The following is a 24,461-nucleotide window of genomic DNA, read 5'->3' as shown; positions in this document are numbered from 1 at the left end:
GGGTGAGGATATCCTGCCAGTTGGTTTCTACCCATTTACAGTCAAGTGGCAGAATGTAGACCCTGATCAAGACCTGGAATGTGGAGGGATTCAGTGAAGAAAACCTTTCAATTGGGAGTGAAAACCAGATATTCCTTGAAAGCACTTTTTAAAGTAATTTGGGTTTAGTGTCCATTTGAAGGTAATATTTGGGGGCAAATGATAGAGGTTAGAAAGGCAAACCAACAACCTCCCTTTTTAAATTGTTTTAATGTGCACAGCTAATTTGGGAGACGCAGAGGAAGGAGTGGGAAGGTGAGACAAGGAAAGGAAGGCAGCCGGTAACGGTGGTGTCATCCGGCTGATTCCCCCTGGGAACGGGGAACCTCCACCTCCTCTGAGTCTCCCATGGCAGCTGAGGCTGCTGGGGGACAGCTGGAGGTGTTAATTGCCCTGCCAGGCAGAGTGGTCTTCCTGCCTTCTCTCTCCCCGTTTGCAAAAAGGAACAAATACAAAAAGAGCTGGAAGGGACTGTAAAAGGCCTTCTGAACCCACAGGTATTTTTCCTATGTTAATTACCACGCCGGAGCAGACACTTCCTTCCTCCCAGATCCCTTCTGTATTCTCCTCTACAAGGTGCCCCTGCTGTCTTCTGAGGAAGATCTGAGTGTGCCAAGGAGAGGCAGAGAGGAAATTAGACTCTGGCCTGTCGTGACCAGCAGCCCACACTGGCTTTGTCCCAGGCTTCGGCAGAAGGGGATTAGAAGAGCCAGTGCCTCCCCAGAACGGGAAATCACTCAGAGAAGGAAATCTTTTTTTTTTTTCCCCGGTAAACCTACTTTCTCTACCCTGTGGTTTTCTTTCTGGGTTTCATCTACTATCGGATCTGTCACTGACCTAAAAAGAACTTCAATGTGTTGGAAAAGCGTACTTCAAGCCACTGTAATAAATCTCAAATTGATATTTATGAAGTTAACTTTCTCTCACACAGGATCTGATTGTATACTTTGTGGCTGTCACTCATCTTAGAATTATGTCATGTTAGAACCAAATGGTCTGTCCGTAAAGATTAGCTAGACCAACCTCCTTTTTTACTGAAAAGCCTGAGCCCTTAAGAAGCAGAGCTGACATTCCCAGGGTCTCTGACACTCCTACCTAAGCAGCAAAAGCCAGTCACACCAAGGCTGGTCATTTGAACCAGGTGGCCTGACAATTCTTCCTCCTTTCCCACTTCCTCTTCATCCTCACTACAGTTCTGAAGTCGTCCTGGTCTTTTGCTTCAGCTATAAAGTGGGAATACTGATTTAACCATTTCCATAGAAACTTGTACTGAATAAATTTTTTAAACTGTATAGAAAGTACTTAGCAGACTAGTTACTATTACTATCCTCATTCTTAACCTGAGGGGTGATGAAAGAAAAGAGTCTAACAATTTAAACAGTATGTTCAGAGCCTTAGAATGAATCTCAATTTAACATTCAGTCTGGCCTATTTGACAGCAAATACAGTAACAATAAACATACTGTGATTGAGACTGACACTAAATTAGGCTTGATTATGACAGAGCGCTCATTGTTGTATATTGTTAGGTTCTTCCCTTTGTTTGGGTGTTGTATCTCTTGTGATTTTCCATGTGTAAGTGTGAGTACCCTAAATTCAGGGAAATTACCCTATTATTGACAATGCAGTAGATTTGGTGAGTACTTACTGAATGTATGTTGAGTGAGTAATCCAAACTCTATACATAGGCATAGAAACATGGATGCTATGTTGATTCCCATGACAGATTCAGACTATATGAAGGGTCAGGACTATTACTTTGTGTCCTGTTACCCTCCTTTTCTTTTCTGAGGGTCTCTGACTAACAATAAGCTTATGTGAATTGAGATTGTCCATTCTGTGGACTGAGGTGTCTCGGTCACCATTTCACTATTATGCTTTGATGTTTTCCTGTCTTTCTTTTCCCCTTCTGCCCTCAAGAGCAAAGATTAATGTACAAGCAAAGATGAAGTCACTGTAAACTAACTTGTCGTCATTTTTACCTTCCTTTTCTTTTTTAGTGCAGAAATTAAAATTAAAAATAAGTATAAAGCAAATAAAAAAAAGCATAGCTTGGATCTCTGGCTTCTGTTTCCCTCTGTGAATACAATCTAAGAACACCTACTAGTGTCTCTGCTGTCCAAAGCGGGCTCCTTTCGGGATGTAAGTCAAGGCATTCTAAAACTTTATACAGGTAGATGTCCAAGTAGCAGGTACAGTGTGTCTGCCCGTGGCTCCGTGGACAGCCAAGGGTAGACTGTATGTGTGTGTGATGTGTAGGTGTAAGACCCAAAAGTCAGAACAGAGCAGTTCCAGACGTCACAGAAGGGACTCTCAATTCTCCTTTCCCATGCCTCTTATTATCCTCTCCCCTCTTATCCCGCAGTAGAATCCCACAGGTTCCCCCTGCCAGGTGGGTGGCCTCAGCCAACACACCCCCTCTCTGGTTGCTTTGTCACTCAGCATCTCCCTGCCACTCAGAAGCAAGAGTGACACACGTTCTACCCACCTTTCCTTCGGAAATTCAAAGCAGATTAATCTCCCAGCAGCTCTGGTCCTGAGAGTTAAGAAATCTTCCCTCCCAAATTTCAGTAAGGTTCTCATTTTCCAAGTCTCCCTCCTATGATCTTGTGGCCCAGAGGTTAACACAGTGTCTGCTTTCTTTGGTCTGTGGTCCCAGGGGTCACAGCAGTAGATCTGCAGAGTTGGCAGATCACTAAATGGTTTACAACTCCCCACCCAGCACGGCACGGTCGCCTTAGAGAATGGATGGAAAATATCCCCTTGCTATAATTGGGTTCAGCCCTGTGGCTTAACACCATCTTATTTGGCAATCTTTTTCTCTTGACATATTTAGTAATCACTCTAAGGGAGATTTATTAGACTGTTCATGGGAACAAACAATGCACTAAATATTACACATATGCATGCTTTCAATACCACTCCTTTTCTAGCCTATTCTGGATCTTTCCCCCAAAGTCTTTCTTTTAACTCGTATCAAAACCCTCTCTTGTCTTTAAATTCCTCTTGGTTCTTCTCTCCTCCAAAGTAACCTTTCATATTTTGGAAATTTTTTTATATTTAGGAGTTCTTTTAATCAAAATTCACTGGGCCAAGCCTAGAGAAGAATGGATGAAAACACACTCTCAGAGCTTAAAGCCATTAAAGACATTCTACTCATCATCAAACCCAAAGCATCAACACAAAAATTTAGCATATGGTGAGAGCTTTGTGAAAATAGTCTCCTAGTTATCTCTGGGAGATCGAGTGTGTGTGGGTAGGGGGTGTGGGTATGGGTGTGTGTGTGGTGTGTGTGGGTGTGTGTGGGGTGTGTGTGTGTGTGTAGAACTCAAAATATTTCAGCCAGGTGTCATACAAGGAAGTGTTTCCTGAACATGAGCATTGGTGCCCATGCAGAGATGTGAGGGAAGAGGCACTGAGAATTAGGATTAACAATTCATGCTCTGTGCGAACTAAAGGACTTTGACAGCTGGTGCCCCTCAGACATTTTCAGAAACCTTAATAAATATCCCACTCATCCTGCACAGCAAAATGTCTTAGCAAATAATCCATCTACCGCAGATTTCAGAGAAAAATCTCTCAGGGTCATGGAGACGCTCAGAAGGTTATGAGTTATAATGGAATAGCCACAGCACAGCAACTCCAGATGTGAGGCTTTTATCCCCCTTATGTATGAAATGCGCTTCTCCGTTCAGCAGGTAGGTAACAGTGGCTAGCTCCACTCTTGGGAGAGCCCACCTGGTGCCAGGCATGGTCCTAGATGCACTCATTTCCTTAACACTCAACTCCACGTCTACCACTGGCCTCGTTTGGCAAACTGGCCTCATTTCACAGTGAGAAGGCCTTATCTTCTCACCTTACACTGTAGATGACACATACCCCTACATGTCTGAACTTGAGCACTTGTAACTTTTACGGGTGGGCAGTGAAAGCATAAATTCAAGATTGCTAGACTAAAGAAGGACCTTCATCCAGTGCCTGGCATCGCCAACCCACAGGTGTATGGTGAGGGGCTAGGAGCCCAGTTTCCAGAGCCAGACCACCTGGAATGGCCCAGCTCTCTTTTACTATGTGCGTCATCTTGGACAAGTGACTTGGCTTCTCTGTCTCAGTTTCCTTGTCTGTTAAATGAAGCTAGTGCTTGTACCTACTTCAGAATTTCTTGCAAGGATTAAATGAATTCATATGTATAAAGGGCCTAGAACTGTGCCTGGCATATAGTAGGGGCTATTAAATGGGTATCTGTGTTCCCCTGTGCACTTGAATCACAGGCACACAGAACTAGGCATGGCAAATCTGATTCAGGGCAAGGTGTACAGAGTAAATCCTACTGGGCTCCTTGAGTGTGATTCCCCTGTATCTCAGCCAAGCCCCTGAAGTTACAGCTCCCTTCCCAGAGAAGCAAAGGAGGAAATCGAGAGAAGTCGGGGGCCCTCAAGGTCAACCCCTTGTCTTTTATGTCACAGAGTGACTGAACTGAATGGAGAAATCACTTCTCTGCCCTAAAAATCAGCAGCCAGGGATGGGCCTGCAGAGGACCTCTGCACTTGGAATTGCATCGTAGTTCACTTTGGACATCACCGTTTCCGGGGAAGACTGAATGGTGGACCTATATAAGATTTTCAGATATTTATAGATCGACTGAGTCACAAAGAACACAAAATGGAGAAATAATGCTGGTGCTTCTCAAACTCTTGCTGCATCAGAATCCCCTGGAGGCTTGTGAAAACCCAGATTCCTAGGCCCCCGCCCCAGAGACTGTGACTTACCAGGTCCTGAGGATTTTCATTTCTGACAAGCTCCCAGCTTGTGCTGATGCCACTGGGCCAGGGAGCACACTGTGAGGACCACTGGTCAAATGTGTGTTTTACATCCTGACTACCCATTTCTGATGTAAGGTTATGACATTTAATTTGAACTCTTGCTTAGAGACAGCATGAGTGACTCCCTTCTCCCACCCACCCCAGTCAAAAAAAGAAAACAGACACTGGAATCCACAGAGCTAATGACACTTATTAATGTCTTATTTTTGGTAATAAACGCTGACTCTCACTTTTTTCCCCCTAGTTGCATGCTGCTGTGACCAGGATCCAGGTTCCAAGGCCTGGTTTTAATTACACGTTCGCCCACATATGTATCCTGAATAACGATAAGACTTGCATCGTGGATGACATAGTGCATGTTCTGGAAGAGCTAAAGAATGCTCGGGCCACCAACCGGACCAATTTTGCTATCACGTACCCGATCACTCACTTAAAGGACGGGAGGGCAGTGTACAACGGGCACCAGCTTGGAGGTGTCACTGTGCACAGCAAGGACCGGGTGAAATCCGCAGAGGCCGTCCAGCTCACCTACTACCTGCAGTCAATCAACAGTCTCAATGACATGGTGGCTGAGAGGTGGGAGTCCAGCTTCTGTGACACCGTCCGACTATTCCAGAAATCCAACAGCAAAGTCAAAATGTACCCTTACACGTCCTCGTCCCTGAGGGAAGATTTCCAGAAGACCAGCCGTGTATCGGAACGTTACCTGGTCACCAGCCTGATCCTGGTGGTCACCATGGCCATCCTCTGTTGCTCTATGCAGGACTGCGTCCGCAGCAAGCCCTGGCTGGGTCTGCTCGGGTTGGTGACCATAAGCCTGGCCACTCTCACTGCGGCCGGAATCATCAACCTTACCGGTGGGAAATACAATTCCACCTTCCTGGGAGTCCCTTTCGTCATGCTAGGTAATTACTACCCTTCTTTTTTTCTGTTTCCTCCTGCTGCTGGTGGCGACTGGGTTCCTAAAAGCCAAGGAGTAGCCGTCTAACAACTTTGTTTCATTTATAGCATCTTTCTTTTGCCCAGAAGCCCTGGGACCAATTCTATAAGATGCTGGTGGTTGGCAAGAAGCAACTTTATCTGGTAAATGTGCCAGAAGTCCAAAATCCTGGGTTCTAGTCCTGGTTCTCCATTAAGTAGCTGCGTGGTATTCAGCAGACAGTAATCTTCTCTGTGCCACAGGGTCTTAGACTGGGCTTCCCCAGAAGACAAGGATTTAGCTACAAGTGGTTTGTTTGGGAGGTAAGCCCAGGAAGCCCCAGTATGGGAGTGAGAACAAGGGACCAGGAAGGAAGACGATTCAGGGTATGTTAACAAGCAGGTTACTACTGTGGGCACCTGGAGCTCAGTCCCACTGGGGACCTTTGAGAGACCTCAGAGGTCTCCTTGAGGGGTGAGGAAGCTGGAAGCTGCACTCTGTACCAGAAACCCGGTGTATGAGTCATTGAGGGCTCTCCCCAGGGTCATGAGCTCCCCAGCACTTCCCAGGGAAGACAGGGTGCATTTCTGCAGCTGGAAAACTCCTCAGGTTACCAGTGTTTGGAGTAAGAAGCCTTCCATGAGCTCAAGAATGGGGAATGGGAGGGCACACGGGTTGGACTCTGACAGTGTTCACTACCCTCAGTTTCCCTACCCGATGGACAGAGTCGATGTGAACATCACACATATGATAAATGGGCAAGAACTTTGAAGGCAACAAGTGAGACATTAACAGGAAGGTAACTTTTCCCCATCCTTATCTGAACTCAAGAGAATGTTTTAAAATGATGGTTTGAGAATTTTACTATATTCTCTTGGGGGGGCTGCAGGAATTTGCTCATAGAGATAATGTTCAAAATAAAGCCAGAGTCATCATGATAGAGTATCAGTCGCTCTGCCCATCTGGTATTGAAGACGGCATGCCCAGCAAGCTGGATGGCAGGGTTCTCGTGGGCCAAGGATTCCAACAGTTAGCTTTCCCCCTTTTCTTTGGCAACTTCTCATCAATTAACTTTAGCAAAATTAAAATGTCATTTGGAATCAGATAGTGACATGACAAATGAAGTGGCATTTCTCATTGGCTGAGAAGTAACTCTGGTGGAGTTCATTAGTATGCCTTATGCCCTGTTTGGGGGTAGGAGAACAGAAAAGAATATCCTTGGGAAATCTCAGCGGCCTGATGGTTGAGCGATAATATGCAGGGCCGGCGGGGCCGCAGAATGCCGTGCGCCCTCGATGCTCTGTGGCCTGCGGGAATTTAGACCCAGGCAATAAACGTATACGAGGAGCATTTGTGGAAAAGTGGGGCACTACATGGAGACTGAGCATGCTGTGAATTTACCAGATCGGTTTACTCATCACTGCTGAACACAGCAGAGAAAGGGGCTGCTGCATTTCCTCCTGAATGCAGTCTGTTAAGATGGCAGCATAACTTGCCTCTTGAAAATAGCCCCCAGATGATGTGTGCCAGCTGTGGAATACAGGGCGGTTCCTTGAAGAGTGAGTAAGGACTGGGGATTAGTAGCTTCCATAGAGGCTTGAGTCAAGATTTAAATTAAGGTGTTTTGCTCATGATTAGTCACATGCTTGGGTGGTTTGGGATTTTTTTGTTGCTGTTGTTGTTTTTAGCTTTTCATTTTAAAAATACAGTGTTTTTTGTTGTGATTGTTTTTGTGGGAGGAAGATAAACAGGGATAAGGGTTTGTGGGAAACTGAAGGGAGACAGTAAGGTTCTCAAGGTGAGGAAAAAGGATGTTAGGGCTAGAAAAAGGACTATCGTTCCTGGTTTTATGACACTCTGAGTAGTTCCCAGTATGCTCAAAGAATGATACAATATTTAAAACTTTCTAAAAACTACCTGCATTAAGTAAAATAAAATTACAGTATTTAGAGCTTCTTAAAATTCATTTTTAAGCAAAACCAAATAGTAATACTCAAAACTTCTTAAAACGAATTTCACTAAAAAAAATCTATTTCACTATTAGTAAAATGAAAGGAAATAATCAAAACGTCTTAAATTTTTTTAAGTAAAACAAATTACAATACTTAAAATTTAAAGACAGCATCTTAAAAAAAAAAATCCAGAAAGAGGAATGCCACAACTCCACAGAAAGTGAGTATCAGTGAACTTGACATGAATTCAGTTCAGCAAAATCTGGCATTTGTAGTGAAAGAGACCAAGCGCCGCAGCTACCCAATACACCCTCGTTTGTAATTTGTGAGGAATGTTACATGTATTGATTTGATGGCAGTTTTCCCCGCTGACAGTCAGTATGCAACCCTTCTGTACATTTTCAGCTCAAAGAGATTTCAAATTACTTAGTCACAACATGAAAGAAAGCTGCGCGTTTTAGTAGCTAAGGCCCATTTGCAATAAATAGTTTGTACCATGTAATGGGTGCTTAATATGCTCGTAAAGCCAGTAGTGTCTGGATTTAGGATGGCTGCCCTCCTGTATTTCTCAGATAAACTCTTCATTCTCAGAGTTTGATTGTAAAATGAAATATAAGCCAGAGCACGTTCATAAATGTTGCATCCAGAGCCAGTGTTTAATTCTGGATTTTTGATGACCAGTCCTAAAATGCCAATAAATATTTCAAATGACCAAGAAGAAATGCGGTGCTAAGGGTTTTGCACTATGAGTCAATAAACTGCTTGTCCAGTTTCTAAATCTGCCTGTCTATAACATATAATGGCTATGCTTAAACTAAGCAGATTTAAGCAAAATTGCTTGATTTTCTGTTACATTAATATACTACTGAATAAAAAATTTTAAATATATGGCCTCATTTAGAAGGAAAAGTATCTTAGAAAAAGCCTCTTTTTCCTTTCCAGACATTTCCTTGGCCGACAATCAGTGTATAATGTGATAAACATTATAGATTTAAAATTCAACAAACTAAACATTCTCAGTGTGCTGCCGGTCACATAAGGCCAGATCCAGCCAAATGCCAAAATGGCAGTAGATTTAGAATGGAAAATTTTAAGACCACGTGTGTCAGGCAGTATTAACCTGACAAAATTCCAGAATAGGAAAGAATTTGGATAAACTCTGAGAGTTCACCATAATGGGATGTGACTGTGTGCTTCTAGCCAAGATGATACGTGACATTTCTGGCAGTAAGAATATATCCTACACAGATGAATCATTCTGGCAATGATGTAAGCATAGATACATCAGGATTTAGAATGTTTTTAATCAGTGTCATGCATATTAGACAACCCCACTTCTGCCAAAACCCTTGTCCATATGACTCAGATCATTTTATTTAGAGCTGAGATTCTTACAGGTCCACAGTATCCTAAATACTCATTGACATTTTTTAGTTATTATAATTTGGAGAGGAGTTTATTTCATCCATACCCCTTATGCATAAAGTAATATCCTTACTTCCCAAACCATATTAATCCCAGGTATTGAGGTACTTGAACTGCCATTTGTAAACATTTGACACAAGTTAATCTGTTACGGAATTTCCTTTAAAGGATGAGGATTTACAAGGCTGTCCTGCAGTTGGGTATGATTTAAGAAATTGGCATAGGTTTTGTATATGCAAGCTCTCCGTAAAGGCTTAATATTTCCACAGCTTTGCTGATCAGACACAAATCAGGAAAGGAATGGAATGTTGAGAGGATATAGAAGGGAACAGAAGGAAGGTTTTCTTCCTTCTTCATCTGGCAGGTTTGTTGCTTCACGTACATTCTGTTCAGCTAAAATGGGAGAATTGAAGTTGTGAAAGATATTTTGGATATTAGTTTATATGTGGTTATCTTATTTATAAGGGTTGCTTCACAAGATACAAGAGCCTCAAAGATCGAGTGAGACAAAAAAATATTCTTCAAGAAAAATATTCTTCAAGCCCTTTCAAATGTTTGGGATTTTGAGAAGGTCAAATGTCAGATCTAGGGTGCCTTCTTCCTTCTAAATCATCCAGCCAGGCCATTCCAATTCAAGGATGGGAAAAGAAGAAAGGATGTAAGTGCTAGGTGGAGAATAAAAAACAGCAGGGATGTCTGGCCTCTTTCAGGCATATATTCTAAGATGATCTGTATTTAGTAGAAACCAGAAGATCGGGTTCAGTTCTCCAAGAATTCATTCTCATTTGCTGCCACCTGGACTCTGATGACGTATACAGAGCTCAGGCTTATATAGAGGTAAAAGTTTGTGTGCAAGAAATTTAGTTCTAACTGAGAAACTGGAGCTCTTAATTATTTTTTGCTCTAAACTTAGGCAACCCTGAAAAGTTTTGCCTTCCTGTTGAGTATTCTTGTGTATTTTTATTTCTAAAGTCCTGAGAAAAATGGGGGGGAAAATCAGCCAGATGATAATAAACTTCAAACTATACAAAACTGCTCAGATTCAACCATTTTTGACCTACAAAACTGGTACCAGTATCTGACCATCTCTGAACTATAAAAGTGGTCATTTCTTATGGTTCAACCTAAGACATTACTGTAGAAGTTGATTATTTGCAGCAATACAGCAATCTATATGATGGAGTTGAAGTATGTTAGAATGCTGTGGAAATACTCTGCTTAGATATAAATCATGAATAGGTTCAGTAGTTTCTAGGAAAAATTTGATTCATAGGGGTTCTGTTCCCCTTTTTATTTACATCTGATTTAAAATAAGAGAGTAACTCCATACAATATTTTCAAAGTTTTCTCCTGAATATTTTTTTTTTGTAATGGTCTATGGTCATCGTGGGACTAATTTACGAAGATTGTGTAAACGAGTTTTGTGGGTAGTTCTCACTTTTTATTCTTATGCTCCACCAGTCACAGTATAGTAAGGGAGGGTGGGGAGAAATAGGTTTGAGGGGATGGTACAAATCCGTTCTATTGTTCTATTCTTAACCATAAAAGAAGACAAGAACGGGACTAGGAGCACAGGTCCAGAAAGGCATAGCTCATTAGGCAGAGGAGTACAAGGGTGCTTTGTCTCTGACCCAGGTCTCCTGGGTATCCTCTGGGTGGTCTAGCCAACTAGTCTAGGGAATAGGGGAGTGGTAGATTCCATGAAAGTCAGGCAGCAAGAGGTAGCATCAGGTCACTGAGCTGCTTAAAAACAACAACAACAACAACAACAACAACCCATGAGGCGAAACACCTCGTTTGTTGTTGCATTTGGATTAGGATCTCACAAAGTCACTGCTGGGGCTGGGTAGTGTTGACCAGGTGGGTCTACAGGAGCTCACAATGCAAGCAGATTCATAGTCATTATCAAGGAAACCCTGCACTTCACCTAGGCTACTTCAGCAGCCAAGAACCAAAATGTAGATGGAACCTAAGAGACAGATTCTAGCTCCTTCTCTGCATTGATTGGTGTAGCAGCACTAACATCACTCTTCCTCACCACTGAAATAAATTTCATATCAACCTACTATTCATCTTGTGTGTGTGTGTGTGTGTGTGTGTGCGCGCGCACATAATCTGTGTGCATAATGTATACTACATATCACATTACCTATATATCATATGTAATATGATATATTATGCAGTAAGTTAATGTTGTACATATATTTTATGTGTTTGTAACATATGTACCGTATATTGTTTGAATGTTTGAATGTAAGTACTATACATTTCTCTCTAGATATAGTATATAGATAATAGAAATTCACACATCTTATATGTGAATATGTGAAATGTGTTTGAATAGGATATGCCATATATACATATATTTATAAATTACACGTCTTCTATATGAAAAGATACTACAGAATGACCATAGCATATACTACAGGCCATAGTTGTACACATTGATTTTATATACTACACATACATATGGTATTTAATACCTTTAAACAAGGAAGAGCTGTCAGCAAATTTATTTCCTGGACTATTATTTGCAGCTCTCTAGTGAAGGAAAATCATTTCTCAGATTAAAACCCAGTGCTGGGATCAGAATTACCAAAACATGACATGTCTCTGGTAGAAAGAATAAGATGTGTGTACTCGCCCTGATGTGAGCATCCGTCTTAACTTAAGCAGAGTACATCTTTACTCTCACTCTTAACTGTGAGACAAAACAGGCTGTGATAAACCAAACAATTCAGCATAGAAAGTAAATGTTTATAACAGGCAAAGTGTAAATGTAACCCAATTAATGAACTTCCCCCAGAAAACAGATGTTACTGAACCCAGACATATACACACTTTAAATTTCTTCTCCAAAAAACAAAAATCATCAATTTATGTGGACGACATTGAAAGAAAAGCTTTTTATAAACAGGAGCTACTTAGCGAAGCTCATCTAAGAATAAAATATGTTTTATGCAGATTTTGCTCACGCATTCATTATACTCCATGGATTTTCTAGAAGACTGTAGTAATTTCACTTTCATATATGAAATCTGGCACTGCCCAGGCATGCTATAAATGGCTCCACTGTCTCCTGATATTAAATGTTTTCACATTGAAACTGGAAGATCATTCATCAGCAAGCCATCCCATCTCACCTCCTCCTTTTCACAGGTATTCCTTACTTTTCAGAACTCAGGATAAGGAAATCCTGCTAGTATTAAAGGACTAAAATGTGAGGTGTACCCAAAGGCATTAGCCTCTGTTCTGTGGCAGGCAGGAGAATCTGGGCAGGAATCTTTAAGAAAAATCTGCCTTCCAAAATCCAGAGGTTCAAAGTAGATCGATTTGTCTGTGATTCATTGACCAAAAAATAAACGAATCACCCAGACTGCCTCTGATAGCAAAACCATTAAACACATTTAAAATATGATTGACTTGATGAACAACCTTCCAGAAGTGTATCTACTGGATAGAGTTAAGTTAACTCTCAACTATTCATTTGTGGACTCCTGCCTTAGTGAATTATAAACAACCCTTGAAGGCTTTGATCAGGCCCCAGGAAAGAGTCTGGGTGAGAGTGAGTTTGAATCTCTGAGTGCTCCTGAGACTCACCCTAGGTGACTGGAGGATTAGCCAGTTGAGGTTTTTCCACCATTAGTGTCATTTATCATCTGTGCTGCCTTTTCCCTTCATTGGCTCCAAAGCCTGAAAGTTAACTGCACATAAAGATATAAAATTCTTTAGAAAAGAAGAAAAATTATTAGCCTAAATCCTTTAATATTTGATTTTACTGGATGACAATCCCAAAGTATACTGCTAATAAAATTTAAATTGTACTCCTGGTACAAAGTGTATCTGAACAGCAGTGAAGAGCTCTACTGTCCTTATTCCCAGGCCCTGCTCACAGCCCACGCCGCCTCCGAGCAGTCACTCAGGAATAATTAGAACTTGGGGCCTGTGTGTGTGTGTGTCCTGACACATACTGACATGTACATGCTCATATGCATGTAACTATACAGACATGCAATGAGCCAATAACAGAAACAAATATTTTGAATGTGCTTTTAAAAGACGAGTGAATACTTTAAAAGCGTCTATCTTCCGAAGTTGGTAGAATCGGTATATGTTGTTTAACAGTTCCCTCTGGCACCTCTTCAGCCTTAAATACTGTGGCTATAAGAGACGGACCGCCTGGGAATGTTGGTCAGTTCCTGGCATGTTCACGACGACACAGTCTTTTACTTCTAGTCTTGGGCTGCCCCAGGTCTTGGAGCTGTCCCTCTGTTAATGAGCCCAGGCTCCCATTATGTGCAGGGCCTCTTGTCACCAAAGGCTCTTTCTGTTTGGAATTTCATGTTTACATAGCTCCCCACGTGAGCCCTGCTACCAGAGTGTCCTCTTGAACAGGCTTGGAACGTTGGAGATGGAAAACGGTCCCCTGCCGAAGTGATGCTTTCTGCCAATGATACAGTCCCCTTGGTCAGATTTAATAGAGACGCTTATTGTGTTCCGACTTCACGGAGAAAATTTAAAAACTAGAGTACAAAGCAGACAGCAACACTTTTGCTTTTAAAGCACATTTTTAAAATGGAAGCAAATAATAGGCAAACCTCTGAAAGATATGGTCAATCCACAGGCAGTATTTATCTGTTGCCTACATCTGTAAGAGGTAGCCTGAGTCCTGCTGGCTGCACCCCAGCCCCAAGGTTAAGAGAGTAATGGATGGTGGGGACAATAAGGAAGGGAGGTAGCTGCTGAGAGAGGAAAGTGAAGAAGAACAGAACTGACCGAAATCTTTCTTCCCTACCTTTCCTTGGTTTGCAGTGGCCCAGTTTCTGAAGTGGGTAAGAGATAAGACCAGGGCTGGCTAGAAGGAAAACTGTCACGGAGTCAGTCCCTGTGAAATCCTCCTCCCTGTGATTCCTCTGCGCGCCCTCCCCATCGCCATTCTCCGTCCCACAGCCCAGAGTGAATGGACGCTGCTTCAGCAGACACACTATCCCAGAGGGGGCTGCGTTTAAAAGAACACCCTTGAAGGCCAAAACCAAAGGGAATTCAGCTGTGATTATGGGCAGAGCAGACATTCTCGAGGCGCAGGGCATTACTTGTGTCCTTGGGCTCTTGGGACATGTCTCCCCCCCAGTCAGGCCTGGAAACAGGGGCCCCACAGTTCAGCTCTTCTTGAGGGTAACAGACCAACCTCTTCAACATAAAATACTCGGCTGTGAATCAGGGCTGGTGCTGGCGAGGCGCCCCAGGCTGCTCGTCCCTGGGCAGCACCCGCGGCTCCGCTGGCACTTATTCCTCCCCCCCTTGACTGAGCTTCAGTGAGGAGGCCCAGTTATGGGGTCAGCCGTTGCCCCTGAAATCCAAAGAGCTCTCTGAAGTCAGTGCACAACTGCAATTTGGGGGTCAGAGTGTAGGCATCTGCTTCAGAAGGGTGGCTGGAGAAACAAGAATCTGGCTTATCAGGAATAAGGGTGGGGGCCTTGGCAGGCAAGGCCAACAATGACTAGCAACAAACGCTGAGTGATCAGTTAAAACAGGTTCTTTCTCAGGGCCTCCTCTCCTGGCCTTTGTGAGTGTCTGCATGCGTGCCCCTTCAGCAAGAGAAACGGAGAAGACGCATAGTTTCCAAAAGCCCCTATGAATAATATGAGAATCCTTTCTGGAATTCCCCCCAGAACCAAGAACATGTGATGTGCAAAAAAGAATCAGGACTCAATAAAAATGATCCAACTATGGAAGGACAAGGCATTTAAAATGCAGCAACAGAACTCAAGAGACAAGCTAACAGCCTACTTCCACCTTTCCTTGACTTCGATTATTTTCATTCTGGACCCTCAGTCCTTACCCTTTCCACCTAATAGCTCTGTTAATTCAAATTCCTCTTCTCAAGTAGCTTCTAAGATCATTCAACACCAAGGTAAGAAATGGATTCTTACTGTATTTTCCAATAAGAGTCAGGGTTAGATAATGTCATTATAAAACATCACACCAATTTTTAAAAAGGACTGCAAACAGATTTAATTTAAATCCTACTATATGACTAATTCTAATCCTGCTATATGCATCTTTATTTTCTTATCATATTTAATGAGTCAACATTAAAACCCTGTTATAAAATTTTTTTTTGTTTCTAGCAAGAAAATGCTATTATAAAACTCCATTTGCCATTTTTAGTGAAACTCTAAAATGTGTTTTGCGCACCAGAACTTATTCTACATGACCCCAGATGAAATGGTTTCCCCCGGGTGCAGATGCCTCGGAGGTACTGTTTTTACCCTCATCATCAAGGGGTCAGTCCTTCCTGAGAACGCAGTGGAAACAGATTTAATAAATAGTTTTCCTTCCTAAGACTAGACGTTAACTATCGAAAACATAATTAACAACAGGATGCCAGTCAACAAGTGCACTTCTTAGTTCATGTCTAGGGAGTTTAGGTGCCTCCAATTTAATAAGGGCCACAGTGCTAGTGATCAAATTGACAGTCTTGACCTGACCTCTAAAAGTGGCTATAAAACGATGCCTAGTAAATTAAGATAAATGCCAAATCCCTGAGGAAACAGGCCTGTATCATGACTATGAAATGGGCATTCAAGTTCAAGGCCAAGACTTCACAATAATTATATAAATACCAGCCTGGGCACGAGGGAAGACAAGCACTCAGTTAGTGTACACACAAGAGAACAGTGACTCACTTTACTCAGCATTACGCCTGGCTAGAGATTTTAAGTTCCTCTTTAAAAACAAGACTATTGTACCACAGGGTACAGATTTCATTATCCTCCATAATGGGATTGACTATGCCAAGGCATAGAAGCAGAAAATGAGATCTGCTGATCCCAGTGCCAAGACAAGGGTGATTGAAAGCCACAACAGGTCAGTCTGCAGGGTGCTTTTCAACGCTGAGTGCCCTGGAATCCCAGGGAGGCCCATCCGGGAAGTGTTTGGCTCCATCCAGGTGAGGTGTGAAAAGTTAAGCAAGATCTGGTCTCAGGCACTAGAATCGAGTCAGAACGTGAGCAACTATACTGTACCTCTGCTCTTTCCGCATTACTGGCACACTAGCCAAGGAGGCAAAGGCACTAAGGAGCTTGGGAGAGAGGTTACTGGTCTGGCTCTGTCCCTCAGAGACCAATGCAAAATAGTGCAAAGAAGCCAGCAGAGTCACTGCCTGCTTGATACGTCATTGATGAACAACCCAAATTGGTCCAACAGATCCCTGAAGACAAAAGACAAGCCCTAAACCTTCGTTCTGAGTTTTAATTTTTATCCACTGCAAGGAGAGTTCACATGAATCTTGTTCCTCCTTCCATCCTTCCTGTTCACTCAAACTTGTTCCTACTTATTTTGCTTCCCTCTGTTTCTCAGATTTATTGCTTTCTGCACTGATACTTGGGGAAGAAGAAGAAAAAAAAAGAGGCTGTGATTTAGGTTCCTGTCAAGGCTCAAATTAAATATAGTGCTTTTTTTCTCCCTAAAGCCCTCTACTTGGCCAAACTTAGATGAGGTGATGAGACATTAACTCGAACCCTCTGCCCACTGCCTTCCTCTGTGCTGACCTCGGGCCAGACTTGTGGGGATGACAAACAAAATGATGAGGAGCCAGGCATCCTCTCTGGAGTGGTCCACAACCAAGGCAAACAAATATTCTGCAAACTGCATCCACAACCCTAAACTCTCAATGTGTATAAATATCCCCAAGAAACACAGGCACAAGTCTACTCAGGTTTCTATAGGCAAAAGTCCATGTAGTTTTTGTAAGGCAGCAGGAAGCATGAAGATCTTAGCTCCTCTGTCTGCCCTCTGTCTATTAACATTTATGATTCACTGAATCAGGAGTCTCCCTCTCTCCACAGGAGAAATCACTGACATTCACCTGTCACCTGTCACCACTAGGACTGGCTGTTTCCTTTGACCCCAGAGTTCCCCAGGACCAGGCTGGTTCCCCTCTTTATAGAGATGGGTCTTTTAACTTTTTGATCTGGTCTTTTTCTGCCTCCTCAGGTCATGGATTATATGGGACCTTTGAAATGTTATCCTCCTGGAGGAAAACTAGAGAAGACCAACACGTGAAAGAGAGAACTGCAGAAGTCTATGCAGACTCCATGCTCTCCTTTTCTCTCACCACTGCCATGTACCTGGTCACCTTTGGCATAGGGGCCAGCCCTTTCACGAACATTGAGGCAGCCAGAATTTTCTGCTGCAATTCCTGTATTGCAATCTTCTTCAACTACCTCTATGTACTCTCGTTTTACGGTTCCAGCCTGGTATTCACTGGCTACATAGAAAACAATTACCAGCATAGTATCTTCTGTAGGAAAGTCCCAAAGCCTGAGGCACTGCAGGAGAAGCCGGCATGGTACAGGTTTCTCCTGACAGCCAGATTCAGCGAGGACACGACTGACGGCGAGGAAGCAAATACTTACGAGAGTCACCTATTGGTATGTTTCCTCAAACGCTATTACTGTGACTGGATAACCAACACCTATGTCAAGCCTTTTGTAGTTCTCTTTTACCTTATTTATATTTCCTTTGCCTTAATGGGCTATCTGCAGGTCAGTGAAGGGTCAGACCTTAGTAACATCGTAGCAACTGCGACGCAAACCATTGAGTACACTACTGCCCAGCAAAAGTACTTTAGCAACTACAGTCCGGTGATCGGGTTTTACATATACGAGTCCATAGAATACTGGAACACTAGTGTCCAAGAAGACGTGCTAGAATACACCAAGGGGTTTGTGCGAATATCCTGGTTTGAGAGCTATTTAAATTACCTTCGGAAACTCAACGTGTCCACTGGCTTGCCTAAGAAAAATTTCACAGACATGTTGAGGAATTCCTTCCTGAAAGCCCCCCAATTTTCACATTTTCAGGAGGACATCATCTTCTCTAAAAAGTACAATGATGAGGTTGACGTAGTGGCCTCCAGAATGTTTTTGGTGGCCAAGACCATGGAAACAAACAGAGAAGAACTCTACGATCTCCTGGAGACCCTGAGGAGACTTTCTGTCACCTCCAAGGTGAAGTTTATCGTCTTCAACCCATCCTTCGTGTACATGGATCGATATGCCTCCTCTCTGGGAGCTCCCCTGCACAACTCCTGCATCAGTGCTTTGTTCCTGCTCTTCTTCTCAGCATTCCTGGTGGCAGATTCTCTGATTAATGTCTGGCTCACTCTAACGGTCGTGTCCGTGGAGTTTGGAGTTATAGGTTTCATGACATTATGGAAAGTAGAACTGGACTGCATTTCTGTGCTATGCTTAATTTATGGAATTAACTACACAATTGACAACTGTGCTCCACTCTTATCCACCTTTGTTCTGGGCAAGGATTTCACGAGAACTAAATGGGTAAAAAATGCCCTGGAAGTGCATGGGGTAGCTATTTTACAGAGTTACCTCTGCTATCTTGTTGGCCTGATTCCTCTTGCAGCTGTGCCTTCAAATCTGACCTGTACACTGTTCAGGTGCTTGTTTTTAATAGCATTTGTCACCTTCTTTCACTGCTTTGCCATTTTACCTGTGATACTGACTTTCTTGCCACCCTCTAAGAAAAAAAGGAAAGAGAAGAAAAATCCCGAAAACCGGGAGGAAATTGAGTGTGTAGAAATGGTGGATATTGATAGTACCCGAGTAGTTGACCAAATTACAACAGTGTGATAGGGTCTGCTTGTTGTGTTTTTCACCCTAGGTCTTATCAGGAGCAGAGAGATGACGTTAATGAAACAAATTTAAAGTTCTTCTTTGGTTTTTAGGGATAAGAAATAGGTGTTAACAAAAAAAGAAAAAAGAAAAAGTAAAGACAAGGCGGGGAAATGGGCATTGCATATTTTCAATCTTTAAAACAAAAGGTTGTCATCAGAGAAAATTTACAGACACACACACACACCCTAAGAGACGCATAGTCTCTCCAACTAAGATCGAATAGGAGAAAGCTTATGAGCAAGCAGAATCCTATTTTATTCACGCTGCAGATATTGCTGGTATTGTGACAAAAACCTTCTGATTGAAAGGTCAGCTTCCAAGGCAGAAATAGCTTTGAGCACTGTTCAAACAATAGGCTTCCAGAACTTCTGCAGAGCAGTAGCTCCAAGCAAGGTCTGTGGTTTAAGGTCTTAGCCATCTCATCTAGCTCCCCAACACCCCAAGGAGATGCTTGTAAAAGTTCTGGCCAGCAAAAGCAAGCCAGAACCTCAGAAGCAGACACATGGTAGAGTGGCCATCACGCAGGGGCTGAAATTGAGTCGCCTCGAAATTCACCCAGGTGAGGCAGTTTTGTTATCTAAAACAAGTTTATCATATCCCCTCATCGATATACTTTTCACATTTGTATGGTTTGGTTGATATACCTTTAAACCAATGACAGTTCCAGCACTGCAGAATTGGGGCGATTCTATTTTGGAGTATCTTGTAGCTTGTCACCAAATGGATCTGCTTTATTAGTTACAGCTCTTGGCAGGAGGCTCTGAGCACCAAAAACCACAGAACCAAACCCAAATACCTGGCATGATGGAGGAAAAGCAGGTGTCTACTTGAACCCAGAGACAGTGTTTCTATTTTAACAAAAAGCAATGGCCAGCTGGTACAGCTGTTTGTGGTTTGGCCCTACATGCATTTTTTGCGTGGATGCCCAGAAACATCTGCCCACGCATCGCTGAGGAAGGAGAAATGAACACTGAAATGGTTATCTGCCAAAGCTTCCCACTTGTAGTATCACTCTGCATTCGCTTAGGAGATATCCCTGCTCAGAGATACAGAGGAGAAAAGAAAGTTCTTTGGTGAGTATAAGTCCTGAAACTGAGATACTTCAGGCAGGGAGATAAAGGGCTGAAAGAAAGTAAATGGACATGACTGGAAGATGTAACCACCAATATAAATCTATCAATGATGACAGTCAAGCTTTCCTGCTAAACTGGCTGCACTTTCATCTTCCTGGTCCCCTCACCACACCTTCGTTAGTGCCCCCACTCCCTCACTGCATGGCCCTTCTGTACCTTCACGAGCCTAGATGTTTATAATGTTGACTTACAGTTTCTACAGGTTCTAAACAGAAAGGGTTTGCTCTGAAGAGGCTGTGTATGTTGCCCCAGACCCCTGCATTTCTTTAAGTCTATAAAAATGAAGCTAAAACCTGGTCACACTTGAGGCAAACGTCTACAGTATTTTTCCCTTTTAGAGACGTAGCTTATTTAGATATCTGTAGTGGTAAGCATTTCCCCAGAGCACCTTCCCTTTCTGGACCTTATCGGATGTGCTGTGCAACTTCCCCACCCCCCCGCAGAGGAGGAAACCGAGACCTAGGAGAATGAAGCGACTCACCCAGGGTCACACCACTGGAGGGGTTCCATCACTTTAGCATGCCCAAGACAGGGCAGGCCAATTTTAGATTTTTCATAAGAGGGCTATTACTCCCTTAAAAGTACATTTCCAAGGAAGAAACACAGGACTTATTGGCCACAAGGCAGACTTTTTTTTTGTTTTAATGTCTGGGTAATGTTTGGGATTTAGGTTTACCATTGTCTTTCCAAACAGCAAAAATGCCCAAATGATTCAGATATAACTACACCAAGTGCAAACCTGTGCTTTCTATTTCATGTACTGTTGTTCACACAGTTCTAAATATATGTGCAGGGGATCATAGCTAGTGCATTACACACTTGTTTAATCTCTCCTGCAAACACACCAAGTGATCATACCAACATGTTATGCACTCAGCTAGAAGATAATGAGCTTTAATCTAAGGACAAGTACAATCCTCGAAAAAGGGCAAGTTCGCATAATAGATCTGCGATCAATTCTCTCTCCAAGGGGCCTGCAACTAGGCTATTATTTATAAAACACAGCTGAAGAGGGGATTGGTTTTATTCTTAAATCATAGGTTGCTAACTCATTTTCTGAAGAGAGTGTTCTAAATCAGCCATTGATTTAAGTGTTGGGCATGTGGACCACCCCGGGTTAAAGGGACTCCACAAGACTGATAACACACACACACACACACACACACAACACACACACACACACACACACACACACACACACACACACACACACACTCTCCCCCCCACCCAGTTAAGTGGATTCTGGTGAGAATTTAACCATTCAGTTTGGTCAACCAGAGTGACTTCTGTGGAACTTTGTTTTATGACAGATAGTAGTTTTCCAACTTGACTGTGTCTCTGTATACCTTGGGATATTGTATTTTTAAACGAAGGGCATTTTCAAACTTGTCAGCTTCTCTTTCCAGCACTTGAAATCAAAGCTTATGGAATTCTGACTGTGGAATGAATGAATTTTTTTACTAGGGGACTCTGCATGCCAAGATTTACTACTTATTATTATTTATTGTTAGATCATTCTTACTTATTTGTTAATATTGATTATTAATAATTGCTCTAATAGCATTGGTTTAGCCCCACCATGGAGAAGACACTTTAGAAGTAACTCAGAATCACATCCTCATAATACTGAAGTCTTTACTTCATGAAGTTTTACTTTTTCAGTTGCTATAAAGAGGGAAGGAACGATTCCAGCAAACACTCGCAAGTTTTATTTTTCAATTAATTCCAACCAAGACATTAACGTTCACTTTACCAAAGAAACTTTTACTTGGTTGGTTTTGAGTTGGTATTTGCTATTTGTTTACCAAAGAAAACATTCCATTCATCAAAAATACTGCTCCTGGTCAACTAAAAAAAATAAACTGTGATACTAGGGCTTTCTTGGCCATTCATAAAGAAAAAAAGAAAAGTCAGAGTAAGGGTGATATTCTCTCACTGAGTGAAACTCAGCAGATGATGTAAATTCACAAGAAACTGGGGGTTTGTAAGAAAGAAAATGATACTTGAAATAGGACATTACTGTTAAATCTGACAGCAATGGCTCAATGAATAACATGAGGGCTCCTCAGGCTAAAAGGAGTACATTTGTTCCACAGAAAAAAAAAGACAAACGCTGATGAAACTCCTTCTCCAAAGTTCCAGCTCATCAGTTTTGTGTTGGGTTTGGGGGATTCGGGGGGGTTAGGTTTGGGGAGTTTGTTTTTGCTTCAGTTTCATGTGTGCTGTGTGTTTGTGTTTGCTTGTTTTGCTCCCACCTTTCCTATTTTTACCACCTCAGTTTTCAGGTAGAAGCGAGATAATCAGACGCCATCCTCCATGGCTACAGTTACTTGTGCAATATACTGCTCTGAGTAAGGCCCTTGATAACCCTTTTGTTTTAATGAACCTCCACCCAACTGTTCTGAGTGGCATGCTGGGACCATGACACCACTTTCCTCTGGCCCCAGCAATGGAGCTTGGCTGTGTCTATCTCAAGAACGGGTGGGCTGGGCAGCCGCCTTGGGGGTGTGGCATGAGGCAGAGCCTCTTGGACACAAATGATATCCTCCTCATAATGGCTTTTTATTCCTTCGGATCCTATTAAAGTAGTCCTGCAGCTTATAGTAGTGTTTGATCTCTGTGAATCTCTGTTTTCTCATCTGTGAAATGGGGATAATAACAGTAACAATCTTTAAACTCAGCAAATACTTAGTGCCTCGTATCACTCAGATACTGTTCTGGAGACTGGGGACAGCAGTAAACAAAGCAGATTTAAATGATATATATATATCTGCCCTCAGAGAGCCTACATTTGACAGATCTTGCAGATTCACTGTAAGGATTAAATGAGAAGATGTTCAGAAAGCACTCGTGCAAGGCCTGGTGTAGAGAAGGAACTCAAGACATTATCTGTAATTTGTCCATCCCACACAGTAACACCATGGCTCAGGATCGAAAACTACAAAGAAGTAGGTTTTTGCAGACATGAGCCCAGGATTAGGGCTATATATAGATGCAATGAGTTGTCCCAGTCATTTTAGGACATTCGAAAATTGGCTGGATCACCACCTAGTGGCACGAGTGTAAAGGGACACAAGCCCTAAGATGCTGGGGCGGGACTGTAATGTCCCTTAAAAGAAAGGGATACAGGCACTTGGGGATGGGGCAGGGAGGGGAGTGCACTTATTTAATTACTACGCCTGCCTTGCCTGAAGACATCTGAACATTCCTTTGGGGTAATCTGCTTTTAAGTTAGTGCAACATAAAAAGCACCAGGTATATGAAGACAAAGTTCCTATTTTTTAAAAGCATGGTAAAGCTGCAACACGAAGGAAAATATTAAATTAGTACTACCGGATTCTCTGGCAAAGAACTGAGAATGGCTTCAGCCAACACATTGCGGAGTTCCTCCCCGTGGTGGTTACAACTGTTTGTTTCTGTTTCATGCCAGTCCAGGAGAAAGCAAAGAGGAAACTGAATGAGCTAAAATCCATTCACCTGAATAGGCAGTGTCAGGATGTCCTCCCCGGCCAGCCTCTCACCTGCCCCTCTTCTGCCCAGGTGATCTCTTTGAAATCCTCTGTGATGTCTGTGAGGGCGCCACGCAAGGAAGAGGATGTGAGGTGACCAGAGAGCTATGGCCTCTGTGTAGGTTTTCAAGTTAGATTAAAATTAGCACTGCAAAGGTTTGGAGGAGCCTACCTTTTCAAAGTACAAAGAAAGCAATGTGTACCAAGGAGGCAACCCACAGAGGGACCTTGGTGGAAGGAATGCTGTCCCTGTGGTTTGGGCCAGCCTCCTCTCCTGCCAGAATGTTGCCACCAGATGGAAATTTTTGCATGCAATTAAGCTTACCCCCTTGTTTTTCACTTAAGAAAACTGAAACCTGGAGAAGTGAAATTACATGCACAGAGCTAGTTAGAAGCAGACACAGGACTATAATTGAAGTCTCCTAGTTCCTAGCCTCAGTCCTCTCTCCATTCTGCCACGTTACTGCCAAATTCTATGTATCTAATTTCGGGGTCTTAACCATGAATGAGTTGGTGGGAGGGCGGGGCTCTGAATTCCCTCAAATTAAATTATATGCAAACATGTGTGTATATGTTCAATATGTGCATTTTCCTAAAGAGAGTGCATAGTTGTCAGATCCCAAAAGAGGTCTGTGACCCAAAAAGGGTGAAGAACCACTGTCCTAAATTAATAAAGACCTCAATGGGAGTGTGATCCTGGTGTCCTCATTGTGGCCAATGGGCAACCAAGAATTTCTCAACAATCTTTTCTCTAAGGAGCCAAAACTGCTTCTAAATATTGGTCTCTTCATGCCGAGCCAAGTGCCTACTTCCATTCCTTTCATGCATTTGTTTATTTATCCTGCAAACAGGATTTCACTGTCCAATTTATATTCTAGCACCAGTTAAACATACTCCCCAGGGAAGACTGGGGAAAGGACCCCTCTGCATCATGCTCTTGTTGGCAGAAAGAATACCAGGCCG

The 24,461-nt window shown here is 42.7% G+C and overlaps 1 protein-coding gene across 1 annotated transcript in view; it reads left to right on the top strand.

Moving 5' to 3' along the window:
* The window catches only part of PTCHD1 (patched domain containing 1), a 53,535-nt gene extending 30,766 nt beyond the window's left edge, over positions 1–22,769 (top strand). The window contains exons 2-3 of the mRNA XM_031445711.2: positions 5,107–5,767; positions 17,157–22,769. Of these exons, the coding sequence (XP_031301571.1) occupies positions 5,107–5,767; positions 17,157–18,811 (2,316 nt within the window). The 3' untranslated portion in view covers positions 18,812–22,769. The remainder of the gene's footprint in view (positions 1–5,106; positions 5,768–17,156) is intronic.
* The last annotated feature ends 1,692 nt before the right edge of the window (positions 22,770–24,461 follow it).

Source organism: Camelus dromedarius, chromosome X (genome assembly GCF_036321535.1).
Source record: "Camelus dromedarius isolate mCamDro1 chromosome X, mCamDro1.pat, whole genome shotgun sequence".
In the NCBI taxonomy this organism is placed as follows: Eukaryota; Metazoa; Chordata; class Mammalia; order Artiodactyla; family Camelidae; genus Camelus; species Camelus dromedarius.
The sequence above is the reverse complement of the archived record's forward strand: the minus strand, read 5'-3'. Positions and strand labels throughout refer to the sequence as shown.